General features: G+C 36.4%; 1 protein-coding gene across 1 annotated transcript in view; it reads right to left on the reverse strand.

Moving 5' to 3' along the window:
* ARFGEF1 (ADP ribosylation factor guanine nucleotide exchange factor 1) overlaps positions 1 to 13,269 on the reverse strand; it is a 94,754-nt gene that overhangs the window by 13,883 nt on the left and 67,602 nt on the right. The window contains exons 21-30 of the mRNA XM_040585631.1: positions 10,007 to 10,165; positions 9,471 to 9,621; positions 5,920 to 6,010; positions 4,709 to 4,749; positions 4,435 to 4,604; positions 3,643 to 3,794; positions 3,308 to 3,480; positions 2,181 to 2,341; positions 1,411 to 1,541; positions 181 to 310 (exon numbers count right to left, since the gene is read on the reverse strand). Of these exons, the coding sequence (XP_040441565.1) occupies positions 181 to 310; positions 1,411 to 1,541; positions 2,181 to 2,341; positions 3,308 to 3,480; positions 3,643 to 3,794; positions 4,435 to 4,604; positions 4,709 to 4,749; positions 5,920 to 6,010; positions 9,471 to 9,621; positions 10,007 to 10,165 (1,359 nt within the window). The remainder of the gene's footprint in view (positions 1 to 180; positions 311 to 1,410; positions 1,542 to 2,180; positions 2,342 to 3,307; positions 3,481 to 3,642; positions 3,795 to 4,434; positions 4,605 to 4,708; positions 4,750 to 5,919; positions 6,011 to 9,470; positions 9,622 to 10,006; positions 10,166 to 13,269) is intronic.

The following is a 13,269-nucleotide window of genomic DNA, read 5'->3' on the forward strand; positions in this document are numbered from 1 at the left end:
ATACATGGTTTACGAAAAACGATAGAAGTGACAACACCTCCAACAGAATGCTAATAAAATGAGCAAAAAAGGTCAAAGTTTTGATGTTTGCCTTACATCACTTGATAAGCTATATTACTAATCAAGTTTTCCACTGCAAATATAGATCTCTGGTAAATTATCTTCCCCCACTTTTTTCACCTCAGTCTGCTGTTCTGGCAGTTTCATGTTGTCAAATATCCTGAAGACAATCCGAAACAAATCTTGCCACCAGTGTTTCTCGTAAGTATGGCCGTATGTCTTCATTATTTCAAACATTACTGTTAAGCCCCTGAAATGAAGAACGAACAACATATATTAAGAGTTACAAAAAGACATGTACTAGGTCAAACTGCAACAGCATAACAAACTCAAATATCGTCAAGAACATTATACATTGATCACTAGTACACAAAAATTAAGTAGAAAATCAGCTTATTTAAAAAGCACTTAGAAGCCACAGGATATAGCCTGAAATACTTTTGAGAACTGTGGTAATGTCAAATTAAAGTACGAAAACAACTTCTTCACAAAGGACCACAAAAATAAAGGAACAAGTATTTCCAGGTATGAAGTAAAAAGACCTAGAAGCAAGTATTAATCTTTATTAGCTATAAAGGGAGTCCAGATGCACACTAAAATGGAATATGCAATGGGGGCATCTATCATGAAATTAAACATCATACATTTATATTTACTAATGAATAGAGAGGATCAATATTGCCACTGGAAGAATAAAGATTTGAATGTTCATCCCATGTAATACTTTATTTAAAAATAAAGGGAGGGATTTAATGCATATTGACCATTTAGAGTTGACCTTCCATGTTAAAATAATGCTTGCTTGCTATATGTTAGGAAAATCAGAAGTTAACTTGTACATCTTACTGTGCTCTATACAGAAAATGCCTCCATTGCATCTGATTTTAAGTTCAGCTGAGCTGTTTTAAATAGTTTACAGGTTCTATAATAAATGTGAAACAGTCACTGTTAATTTTAATTTATTTAAGCCTTAACTTATTTTCAAATGAACTATTTAAATAGTTCTTGTCATTTCATGGCTGTAAATCCTAAACAGGCATTATTAGAATATTCAACCTTGAAGAAATGCAATACTTATCTATTTAATATAATGCAATTACAACCATGTAACTTCATTATTTATTGTAATGGAAGATATAAATTTCCTATGTAAAGAATGCAGATGTGATTTCTACATTCCAGCATCTATTAAAAAGGTGTATTGAAAAGTCTGGTGTTCCCACAGTGGTATCACCCAAATTAAATATGTAAGTCATTTTATGACAGTTACATTTACTAAGAAGAGTCATCTCTATTTTAAAAGTATAAAGTAAGCCTTTTAAAATTTGAATTACAAATACTGATTGTTACCTGGTTCTTACATCTAATTTGCATCTATTGATGATACAGGACAACTCAAACAGAATAGGGAACCATCCTCGCACCCACACTCTGTCTTCGGGAGCTACATTCATATCATCACTCGTGTATTCCTTGAACGCCTTTAGAAGAAAACAGAAGGTTATACAGAGTCATTTGGACTGTACATAACAATCTCTGCTATGCTAGTATCACACCCTGATGCTTCAGGAGAGCTGGCAATCAAGATAATACTGAGCAGGTGAAGTGTTTTTCAAGGTAATTCTTAGTAGATCATGAAAAATAAACTAGAAAAACAAACTAAAAGAATAAATGAGATGATACATTCAAGCATCAGGTTTTGCTTGCAGTTCAGTGTGAGTCTTCTACTCTTTTTACAGAGACAGCACCAAAAGTGAGGATCTACCATAACATTTTGAGGATATCAAGCATTTTTGCTTACGCCGTTACCCTCAGTGGACAGCAGATCCTGAGATAGGCTGATGATTTCCAGCAGCTCTTAGGAAAGCTAGCCACCAGCTGAACTGCGTGGATGGGGATGGGTGGGTGGGGGAATAAAATTAAAAAATAAAATAAAATAAATGAACTGCTGGCATTTTCAAAGCTCGTGGAATTTTATACTCCTATTGCTTCTGAATAAAGTACACGTCTCATTAATCTCTGAAACCTGAAGGGAAACAAATAAGGTTAGCACAATCTTGTTTTCCTTCTAAAAGCACTATTGATTAAAGCACTTATAATTTAGTTAATACAGACTATACCTGAGGTCTATCAGATACGTATTTTGCACAGTGGCGAATGAGGCGGATCGCTTCCATACTAGTATCTGGAAATGCTGCATTGCAGGCAAATTCAGACAAGCACTTTACTGCATCCTGGAAAGAATCTATAGTTGCTGGGAAGTGTTTTTCAAACACAATTGCTGGGAGAAAAGTGTGGACAAAAGAAAAGAAGTGTCATGCTTTAAAATCTATTAATTGTAATATAAACTGACTGTAATAGAATTCATGAGAGACTGGTTCATTGATTGGTGCTGTCAAATGCTTGAGTAGTAATAAAAAAAAATGCTCAACAATAACAAAAAAATCACCTCACCTAAAGGGCATTTATTTCGACAGTAGTAAGTGTCTAAAACAAGCTGTGGTAGCATCTAGTCTGTAGGGGGGAAATGTAACAGTTCAGCAAAAAGAGAGCAATACCCTTACTGCTTAGCATTAGTCTGTATGGTCAGAGCTTAAGAGGGCTACACAAAGCGTGGAGTTACATCTGCAAAAGGACTTCCCTCAGCAATAGGGTCTTATTGCCTCGATTTTAAACAGCCACACTTTCGAGGTGAAAAACATTCTTCATCAATGCTGAAACAGTTTTAGGAACTTGCAGAGGCTGAGACAGAATAAAGAGATCCCTTGTGGCGCTTAAAGCATGAGGATCTAGATTAGAATGGGAAGAGAAAAAAAATAAATGCTAGTGCCACCTAGCTCAGCACTTTCTCCTGAACAGGGCTGTAGACAAGCACAATCCAGAAACAAGGAAAAAGGCAGGCAAACAACAAAATAGTAAAATGGCTACACATTTTTTTTTTCTGGGGGAAAAATATAAAATTATTAAATGAAAACATACACATAAAAGTAAAATTAGCTAAGGCTTGACTTGTTTTACTATGGAAAGCTACAGATAAATTTTTTTAAAGGCACAAAGGAAGACAGATTAACTATCATCTTACTGAATTATTTTCCTAAGTATTTCCCCAGAGGATGGGTTGAAAAGTGTAAGATACTGGTTCTAAAGCATGAAGTGGGCTTTACTATGCAGGCTGTAAAGCCAACAGATAAATCAGTCTCTGAAGTCACATACACTTTCATGACACCTGAATGTCATCAGTACTCACTGACAATGTGTCCTGTAGTCTGGAATGCAAGTTCCACTATACTTTCATCCTGATCTGAGGCTGCCAGATGAAACACTGAAAAAATGTTTTTCCAGCCAGAACGAATGTTAGCAGCCTGGGAGTTTACCATCTGTGCGATACACCGTACAACCATGTCTCGAATAGTAGGAGACCTAAATTAAGATAACAAACAATAATTGTTCAAACTAAATTACATGATCAATTAGAATAGCGTAATTCTTCAGCAACTGGTTGTATAAAAGTGATTTGAAACACTTAATTGCATAAGTTGGTGCTTATGATTCCAGGCGATTAATTTCATTGTATGTTATTACCTGTTTCTCTTCATGATATGTTCAAATGGTCTTAGGAAGTCCTTTTGGAATCGGAAATTAGCAAGTTCTCCTTTTTCCAAGAACTTCATTGATAATTGCCTTAATGAGTCCACTGCAAAAATAGCTACATCTTCATTGGGATTGCAGCCAACCTGATAATGTAGAATAGGAATGCACAGTAAGCTTGCATCAGAATTCTTATGGATTCACACCAAGCTGCCTCTACATTTGGTAACTGAGAACTAAGCAGTACTAGAAAATTAACAAACTTAAGTAGTAGACGATTCCGCGAACCACATTGTTAATGCAATTCAATAATCCCTAACCAATTTCAGCTATATTCTACATTATATATCCTAGCATTTAAAACTTTCTAAAAATAAGTAAGCTGTCTAGAAAGACTTCAAGAAACTGTATTAAAAACACATGTCAAACATTCACCTTATACATAGTCAATTTAGACTTGAACAGAAACCAACCTTCTATCCCAAGCTTCATAACACACCCCCAAACATTAGAACACATAACTAAAGGCAGCCTGTTCTAGACCCAGAGCATGATAAATAACTTAATATATACTTCTCCTTTTACATTGATTATATTGTGTACCTCTATCTTCTTACAGGCCTTTCCAGCTTTACAATTTTTGCTGTATTTTAAGCTACTTATACAGAAAGACAGAAAAAACCAGCATAATTCAGACAAGCACATGCTTTTCTAACAAAGCTCTAAATAAAATTTATTTGTATTGGTAATTCAAGGAGTATGCAGTATAAACATTAATGGGGATACCTTATTAAAATGATCTCCAATAACTTCCCAGATTCTAGACCACTGTAGCCTTATCCGGCCCATGTTATAGTAAGAAATCTCTACTATCTTCTGCAGACTAAACATTCGAGGGTGGGTAGCAGACAGCAGTTCATCCATAGATACGGCACATAGCCAGCGAACGAAATCCACTATGAAATGCACACAGATTTTAATGCAATATTTTTCCAAGTTTTAAGGCAAAGCTTCTTTGTAGTTTACAGGGGGTGGGTGGGGTGGGGTGGACAAAACGTACCAATAGCGTTTCCATCCAACCTTGTAGATCCCGTAAATATTCTGTAAAGTGCAGTTTAAGACGTTGTTAGAATTTCTTAATTTACTAAATACGTATTCAAGTTTTTTAAAAAAAGTATATAGCCATCTCCTGACTACTTTGATTTATTTAAAAAAAATTAGTAACTGTGGAAAAATACTGAGCTTTGAAAATCAGAAATATTTCAATTATTTCTAATATTTTTAAATAACTCCCATAAGCATGCATGGAGACTGGGAGGTAAGCATTGTTTCTAATACTATCTGCTCTTGACAGTGACTGATAAATAATGTCACTAGTTTATAAACTATTCAGCCCTGCTCCAAACACAGAAGTCAAACTTCTCCGAAGTGCATAATTCCTATCTGCCATGACAAACAGATACTGGAAACACTCCATTATGAAGTGGAGAAAAATACTGCAGATCTAAAGAGCTATTTATTATGCATTTGACATTAAGCCTCTAGTTCACTTGATGTAATTTTACTGCAAGGCAACTTTCATGGAGCTGAGATCAATGTTGCTGCCTATACTCAGTCACAGAAATGCTTGTAAGCCTTCAGAATGATACCCCTTTGTGATTGTCAATTTTGAGAAATCATGTTTTCTGATTTCTTATGTGCTGAGAGAGCAAGATGCATTAACGCTGCAGTCTGATCGGTACTTTATGGTCTAAACAGGGAATGTTTATGATATGCATCGTGCCTGATCAAATCCAGTTATGATAAACATGATGCACAGAAAGGAAGACTGGAATAGCAATTTTGGTAATATAAGACAACATCTACATAACCTAGAGGAAAGCAGAGAGTCAGTAATTACATTTAGGAGAAAAAAGGGTCTGTCAATAACATTCCCTGTACTAAGGCAAAATGAGATTTGCTATATGTTAACATATTTAGCAAATCAAGATTCACCAGACAGTACAGCAGTCTTCATTCTGCAACCCTCCTGTAATAATTTTGCATCAATAAAAAGGCTTCTTGCTTAATCTTTGTTCTCTTCCTTCTTGCAAAAATACTTCTCCATAAGAAAGGAAAACACTCACAAAACGAAAAGGACTTTAATATGGTACTATTTATGCAGTTTTTTTCAAATAGGGGTAAATTAATAATAATGTCCTGTTATTAGCAGAGAGTATTCAACTATCGCTCAAAAAGCTTGAGATGGCAACAGCAAATTTAATACAATACCTGTCTACAGCAACGACAACGCTTTGGGAGCTAGTTTCACCAATGGATTCCTGAATACTTGCTATCTGCTTCCAATCCACGTTTCCACCAACTATAGTGAACAAAATTTGAAAAACAGGTAAGAAAACACAGAAAGGGCTAGGAAGAAAGAGGAAGAGAAGTCATGCCACTACCAGTATAATGAAATATATTTTTTCACAAATATATTGATCCCCCAAAAAAGAGAAGTACATTATTAATTTCCCTTGCATGAGCTGGGCATCTCAGTGAACAACTGCATGTTGTTCTAAGTCCTAATTCTCTAGATTCTCTATCCATGTATAAACTATATCAGTCTCAAAAAATTGTCCACTATTCTTAACAACGCTATAAATAGACAGAAGTGCAAAAAATTCAAAAGCACAAGAACCACCTTTTCCTCTCCATCTTTCAATGGATCTTTGGTAATTCTGCTACTGAAAATACACAAGAGATGACGGAGAATACTGGACAGAGCAGAACCTTTCACACTTTGTTAGCAGCAAGTAAGTAAATCCAGCGTGATAGGTTTTTTTTTTAATCATTCGCAGAGGAAAACTTCATCTTAAAGCTACATCTCAAGTACACCAAAATTATCACCTAAAAATAGTGAGAAAATTCTTTAAATAAAAACCCAGTATTTATTTTAGTGGACAGAAACCCACAACTGGGAAAGCTAATGTTAAGAAAACGCTAACTTCACAGCAGGCAAATTTCTGAATTTTCTAGCAATCTCTAAGCTCCCGTCAACCCCCCATCAAAAAAACAGAACAGGAATCTTGCAACCACTCTTGGTAATTCTACCTACCATGTATTTAGGTGTTTGGGTTTGGGTTGGTGGGTTTTTTTTCTTTTTTTTTTTTTTTTTTTTTTTTTTTCCCCCCCCTCCTTAGGCAGCCTATCAGAAAGATAGGGAGAACAGAAGACTAGCGGTTCTGTCCTCAGAGCTTTGCCGAAACGAAAAGTTCTCATGTTTAAGACTGCCTCCTGAAAGTCTGCCTCTGAGTCTTGCAGTGTTCTACGCTTGGGGACGGCTGGAGATGACTGTCTGTCAAATCTAGATAAACTGACCCATCTGAAGTATTTTTAAGGGCATTTATGTACAAACCTTCCTGTATATACATGCGTACATACGTAAATTTATACTAGTATTTCAGCAACTTATAATACTGTTAGGTTTGGTCAAGACTTCTCTTGTAAGCACACAAGCTGCCAGTATCAAATTAGCTTGAATCTTGGTAATGCTTCAGCTGAGAAAAATACCAGATGAGCAGCTGTGCGAAGTGAATTTGAAGGGCTATTTCCAAGAAGTCTGGTAACCCTAGCCAACTCTGCCACTTTACATAAGAAATCTTTATTATCATAGGATTTATAATTAATACCGGAAAACCTAAACGGACAGCAGATTTCTATTCTAACAGTTACAAGACCCTTTACCATGAAATGTTAAGAATTGCCTATGTTATTCTGCTTTATGAAAAACTGATTCCTCAGATTCCCATTGTCTAAAGAGAACTTCTGGTTACCTAAGAAGTACACTATGGCTATGCCACAGCAACAGGTTTTGTCTTCCAAGTTTGTGAATAGGAACTACAGCAGCAGAAAGCTGAACTTCACAGTTCAAATGTAGATACCTGAAGAGTACACAGTAAATGAGCAAAGGGGTTTTGGGGGTTGGGTTTGTTGATTTTTTGTTTTGTTTTGTTTTTTTTTAATAACCCACACTTTAACTTCAGCAAGAAAAGTGAATGCTGCAGCTTATGCATGTCTGATTTTGCAAGCAGATTTGAAAGATGGAGGTTCTGTGTCACCAGACTGCAACTTCACTTACTCTAATTAAACAACTGTTTTCTTTTAAAATATGTGCCTGTATATATGGACATATGTGCTGTGGGTTCTTCACAGGAATTTAGGTTAATGGGAAGTATAAGGAAATTGAAGTATTTGCAAGACAGGATTTGTGGAGAACAGTGAAAAACCTAAAACAATTGCAAAAAAGACTATGTTCTAACATCCCTTAAGTGTATGAAAACCAAATTCCTTTTAGTTAGGCATTTCCCTGTAAGACTGAAGGGGTATTATTTGAGGGGTGTGTGTGTTAATAAAAAAATAGGTTAAGTTTCCATATGTGCATTGTAACAAGCATTTCAGAAATCCATTTCAGAGAACAACATGTTATGCATTTGGGCATACACTATTTTCCTTGGAAGTGTAGTTGACAGAGGGGAAAAAAGTCTTTACGAGTTGGATCTATACCAACAACTAGCAAGTATGATTTAGAGACACCTGACTACAGTTTACATTCTTGAGCTATTAGGACTTAAAATTTTTAAAGGCCAGTCACTTAAGCATAAAGAAACTGCCAGCACTTGGAGACAGCCCAGCTGGATAGGTCACTGGGGAACACTAAACTGGAGGATGCATATTAGAAGGGCAGGAAGAAGCTCAGTATACGAGATGTTGGCAGATGCATTAATTTCCAGGCATAAGCCTCACTGTAAGTAACATAAATCTTGCTTCAGCAGCTCTTGGCAAGGTGAGGGGAGTAGAGTACATAGAGGCAGGCCAGAGGAGAGCACTATGGGAAGAAAAGGACTGACCGCAGAGTAAGAAAAACCTGTCTGAGGACAACACAAAGCCAGACAATTAGGACAAGCTGAAGGCTGAGATCAGGGAAACTAGTAAAATAATCATTACTTCTCAAAAAAAAAAAAAAAAAGGGAAGAAAGAAAATTTACATGAAAAATTGAGGGAAACCAGCTTTTGCTGGACTGTGGGTGAAATGATTCAAAAGGCTGGAGACACTGAGCATTATACTAAAATTGAAACTTCCTAACAGTCAAATGGAGTTACATATCCTTCCTTGACACTTCCATAGTTCCCCAACACCCTAAACCAGTAAGTCTTTAGCTGCGTTGCTATTAAAAAACCCCAAATTAACCAATACCTTTTTAAAGATGATTTAAGGAAAGACCAGTATACTTCTTTAGGAGGATAGGAAACATCATCTCATTTATGAAGTAATTTTTTTTTAAGTTGGCCTGAGAGCCAAAAGGTACTTATTCAGTATCAAAGTACCCAACGGAGGAGGAAACAATTTCACAATTTAAGTCAGACTAATCTCCCACTTGGTTTGAATACTGTGTGTTTCTCACAAAATTTCGTAACAGGGTGATTAACCTACACATACTAACTTGCCAGTTTGGTAAAATACTTGGTGCACTAAACGTTGCAATATTACTAAATCTGGTCATACCATCAGCAATCCATTCTTACTTGGTCAGCTGTATGTTAACAGAAATGAGTAATGCATCACTCACATTTCCCTCTCCCCTATCCTAGCAATAATACTTAACAGAGCAAAACAAATATCCAGAAATAGGAATAGGTTTATCCAAGTTAGTTTTACAAGGACTACTTCATGGTCTCGTCTCTGAACCTCATAGTCAACCATAATGAAAACAAAGGACAAACTTTACTATCTGTCTGAACAAAGCCAGTTAAAGTAAATCCTTCATGTCTGCATTACTTACCCAGTCCCAGCCCCACAAATTCATCGGGTGCCTGATCTTTTGTTCCAGTAAGAGAACCTTCCCTGCCACGCACTGTCCCTGAGATGTAGCGAGGTTTTACTCCAGTTCCTATTAACTGTGCCAGTTCAAGTTGACTGATGCATTTCAGAATCTGTTCCAGAGCATAAAGACGTTGTTTATCAACAAAAAGCAGTTTAAAATACTAAAAAATAACTAAACAGAAACCTAAAGGTAGAGCTTTAGACAAAACCCCTGCCCCAAACAACCAAGGTCAGGCAACTATTTCTGCTCTTCTGACTAAAATTAGTGTTAATTTAAATACTATTGGATTAGTCTCTCACAATTTTATTTCTCACTTGGACATGTTTTGCTACTTTATTGGCTATACAATGTGTAATTCTACACAATGTATGTACAAATGTATATATGCAGCACTTATCTAAAAAGCACTGTATGTATGCATAAACAAGTACACTACTCTGTTTAAAATCAGTACACGTGCTTTCTTGCAGTTCAAATACAAACGACTCTTGTACCTCATGCCAGGAATTTCCTAAATAGTTTCCATCTGTATGAGCCACCGTGATGAGAGTTTTGATTGTGTCAATATTCTTCTGCTTCATTTCAGTAATACCAGAACTCACTGTAAGTAACGTAAATCTTGCTAATGCTTGGACATAGGCATCTCTTTCAAGCTACAAATGGGAGAGAAAAAACAAACCAAACAAACCTCTTGTAAGCGTTTTCTCAGTTTCTTGCTTAGTACAATCAGTGTGGTTTCAGCAAATATACTGTTTACCTTTCTCTTCCTAGAACTTAATTTCCAAAGCATTCTACATAATGAAAATATCTCGTGTTCTTCTGCAGTAAGCTGTGGAATAAAATCAGGCTCCCACTCTTCAGGAACGTGAAGCGTAATGTCTGACAGCATAGAACATATAGGTGGTTGTTAGGTTTTGGGGTTTGGTCTTTTTGGATTGGGGGAGGCTTTTTTTGGGAAACAGGATGCTGTTTAAGAAATAGGATTCTTTAACTATGCTTTTAATATTCTTGTAATGGACCTACTCTGGAAATGCTGCCCTATTAGCAGACCCTCTCAAACTGCAGGTTTTTTTTTGGTCACAGAATCTAGATAATGTACTTAAACAGCATGTTTTTTTTAATTTCACAAACCAGCTCAAATTGTATTATCTAATCTACTCCATCTGGAGCACCTCAGAAGCTTGTGAGATGAGACTGTCATGGGTGGCTGAACAGCAAGTGATCTATAGTCTAGGCAGGTAAAATCTCACAAAAAAAATGTTCTGCAGGTATGTACCAGATTTTTATGTACAGTGCATCTATAAACACCAAAGGAAACTCCTCAGATCTTATGTAATTTGAGGTACTAATTACAACAGTAAAAAGAGGATTACAGCTGAGCTCACAAGTGCATTTTACTCTCCTGTTATGTATGACATGAAGGCCATAAAGCCAAATTGTTGTATGTCAGAGAAACAAATGACAAGTATGAAATATATTTAACTGTTTGGATGTTTAAGACTGTTTTTAAATAAATAAAAAAACCCCACCAACTCTTTGAGCATTTAATAAAACCAAATACAAAATATTTCAGAAAAAAGTCCTGGGAAGAATGTCTGTTTCATTGAGAAAACATGAACCCCACAACAGTGGGCAATGACAGAAGGGATGGATTCTCACAGAGCCACATAGCATGGCTGCCATGTTCAAATCCAACTACTACTACAGGGTACACTGGCAAAGGCACAGCACATGATCGATAAGCACAGAAAAATGGAATTTTCATGGAAAGAATACTAAGCAAATAAGCTTTAGAGTCCACCAACTGTGTTATCTTCCGTAAAAGGAAAATGTTTTCAGTCCTACCTTCCATCTTTGTAATGTACAGATATTCCCTCTCTGCCCCTTTTTCTAAGCCATTGAAGTATGAGAAAAACAACTAAACAATGTGTCCATCAACTAGAAAGTAAAACCAGATGATATAACAAATCAAGTAAGTCCTTTTGATGAGTATCTAGTCCAAGATGCTTGAAGACAAAAGCCAGACTCTGTGACAGTCTAAGATTAAAAACATAATTAAAACCAGACTCTTTAATTGACGTTTTAGAGGTGAACATGCATAGCTTAAACTATATGTGTGCTTTGGGAATTTTCTTTAAACTAAATGCCTTCAGCTCCCTCCATTATCTTTTAAGGTCTATAAACTAATGTTAGAGACCAATTTTAGCTTTGCATGTTTATTCAATGAAATAAGCACAAGAGGAAAAACCTGCTTCCAACAGAAAAGATCCGTAAGTCAGCCCAAGTACAGATTTACCAGTGTCCTTCAAACCACCCAGGCTATCTGTGTCTGAACTCAGACAACACTGCCATCTAATCAAGACCCTGTGCAATGGAATCATCCTCCAACATACCGACATCACCAACAAACCAGTATTGTTTTTAATGATGACAACAAACAGAATTCCCAAGAAGGAATATTGCTTACGCTGAAAATACAAATTTTAAAATTTCAACAAATAAGAAGTGTTGTTTGTCCCAAGTCAGTTGAAGGGTAGGACTGATTCTAGTACATTTTTGGAGCATGGGTATCTTAGAGCAAACACATCCTTACCCTCCCCACCCAAGGCAGGCCACTGCAGCACTGGGAGCTAACCTCTACAGCTGCTGAAAGTGGTATTTGTACCAGCTCTGCTTTTGCAGCTTAGAAACAAAAATAACAGGAATGTGAATTTCATTGAACAGCTGCAGGCTCCAGGGAAGGTTTTGTTAATGAAATTTTAAAGTCTGTTTGGTTGGGGGCACAGGGAGAAAATGAAGTGGAAAGACAGGAAGAAAGGAAACCTTACATGATCTCAAATGCACTTTTTGAAGCAGCTGTATCAGAGATTCCAATGTGTCTTTCCACGTTAGTGATAAAAAGTTACCTAATTTTCTGAATACAAATGCAAGGAGAGAGGGAACCACAGCATTCACTGTCATATCATAGCTCAACAGTTTTTACTTAAAGTTAGTCTTACAAGGTTTTGGGGTTTTTTGAGTGTTTGGTTTTGTTTTTTTTTTTTGGGGGGGGGCGTGTGTTTGGTTTTTTTAAAAATTTTCAATGTACACATAAGTAATGCAATGTCAAACAGGAATATTGCTTGTCCCTCTCTTCAGCTATCCCTACAATGGACTTATGGCAGATCATGTATTAACTAATAGTTTACAATAACATAATTGTACATTCACTACCAATGATTTTAAAATGGAAAAAAAGGGGGGGGGGGAGGTGCAGTGTGCAAAAATGTGCCCAAGTTTAATCAGAATTACCCTCTGGAGCCGGAGAGTCTGGAATTCTTGGCATTGTGCTTAATGCAAGATACATTCATGCATTACATCAGAAATTACTTCTCCAGTGCCCTAACTGTTAAAAAGGTATCCAATTATAGAAGTCTCGGATTATGAGAGCAGTATTTCAAACACAGTTCACAGAGATACTACTTCACTTATGAAATAGGATAGAAAGACTCATTTTATGAAACATCAAAACAAAGCCAAACAGCTTTGTAACAAAGCTACAGAGAAAGTACTTTGACATAAAAGTAGTCAGCCTATGGGGAAACAAAAATTCAGTACACAGGCATGGCAGCACTTATCCAAAACACCAGGAAAAATAAAGGTCACTAAAACACTTCCAATCAAATATCAGATGAAGTAGTAATCGCAGAAGGAGGCAGCCTCTAGGTATTGCAGTGCATAGCTTCAGCAACAAGGACTCCTAGCACCCCACTAACAT

This window comes from Falco naumanni, chromosome 3, assembly GCF_017639655.2.
Source record: "Falco naumanni isolate bFalNau1 chromosome 3, bFalNau1.pat, whole genome shotgun sequence".
In the NCBI taxonomy this organism is placed as follows: Eukaryota; Metazoa; Chordata; class Aves; order Falconiformes; family Falconidae; genus Falco; species Falco naumanni.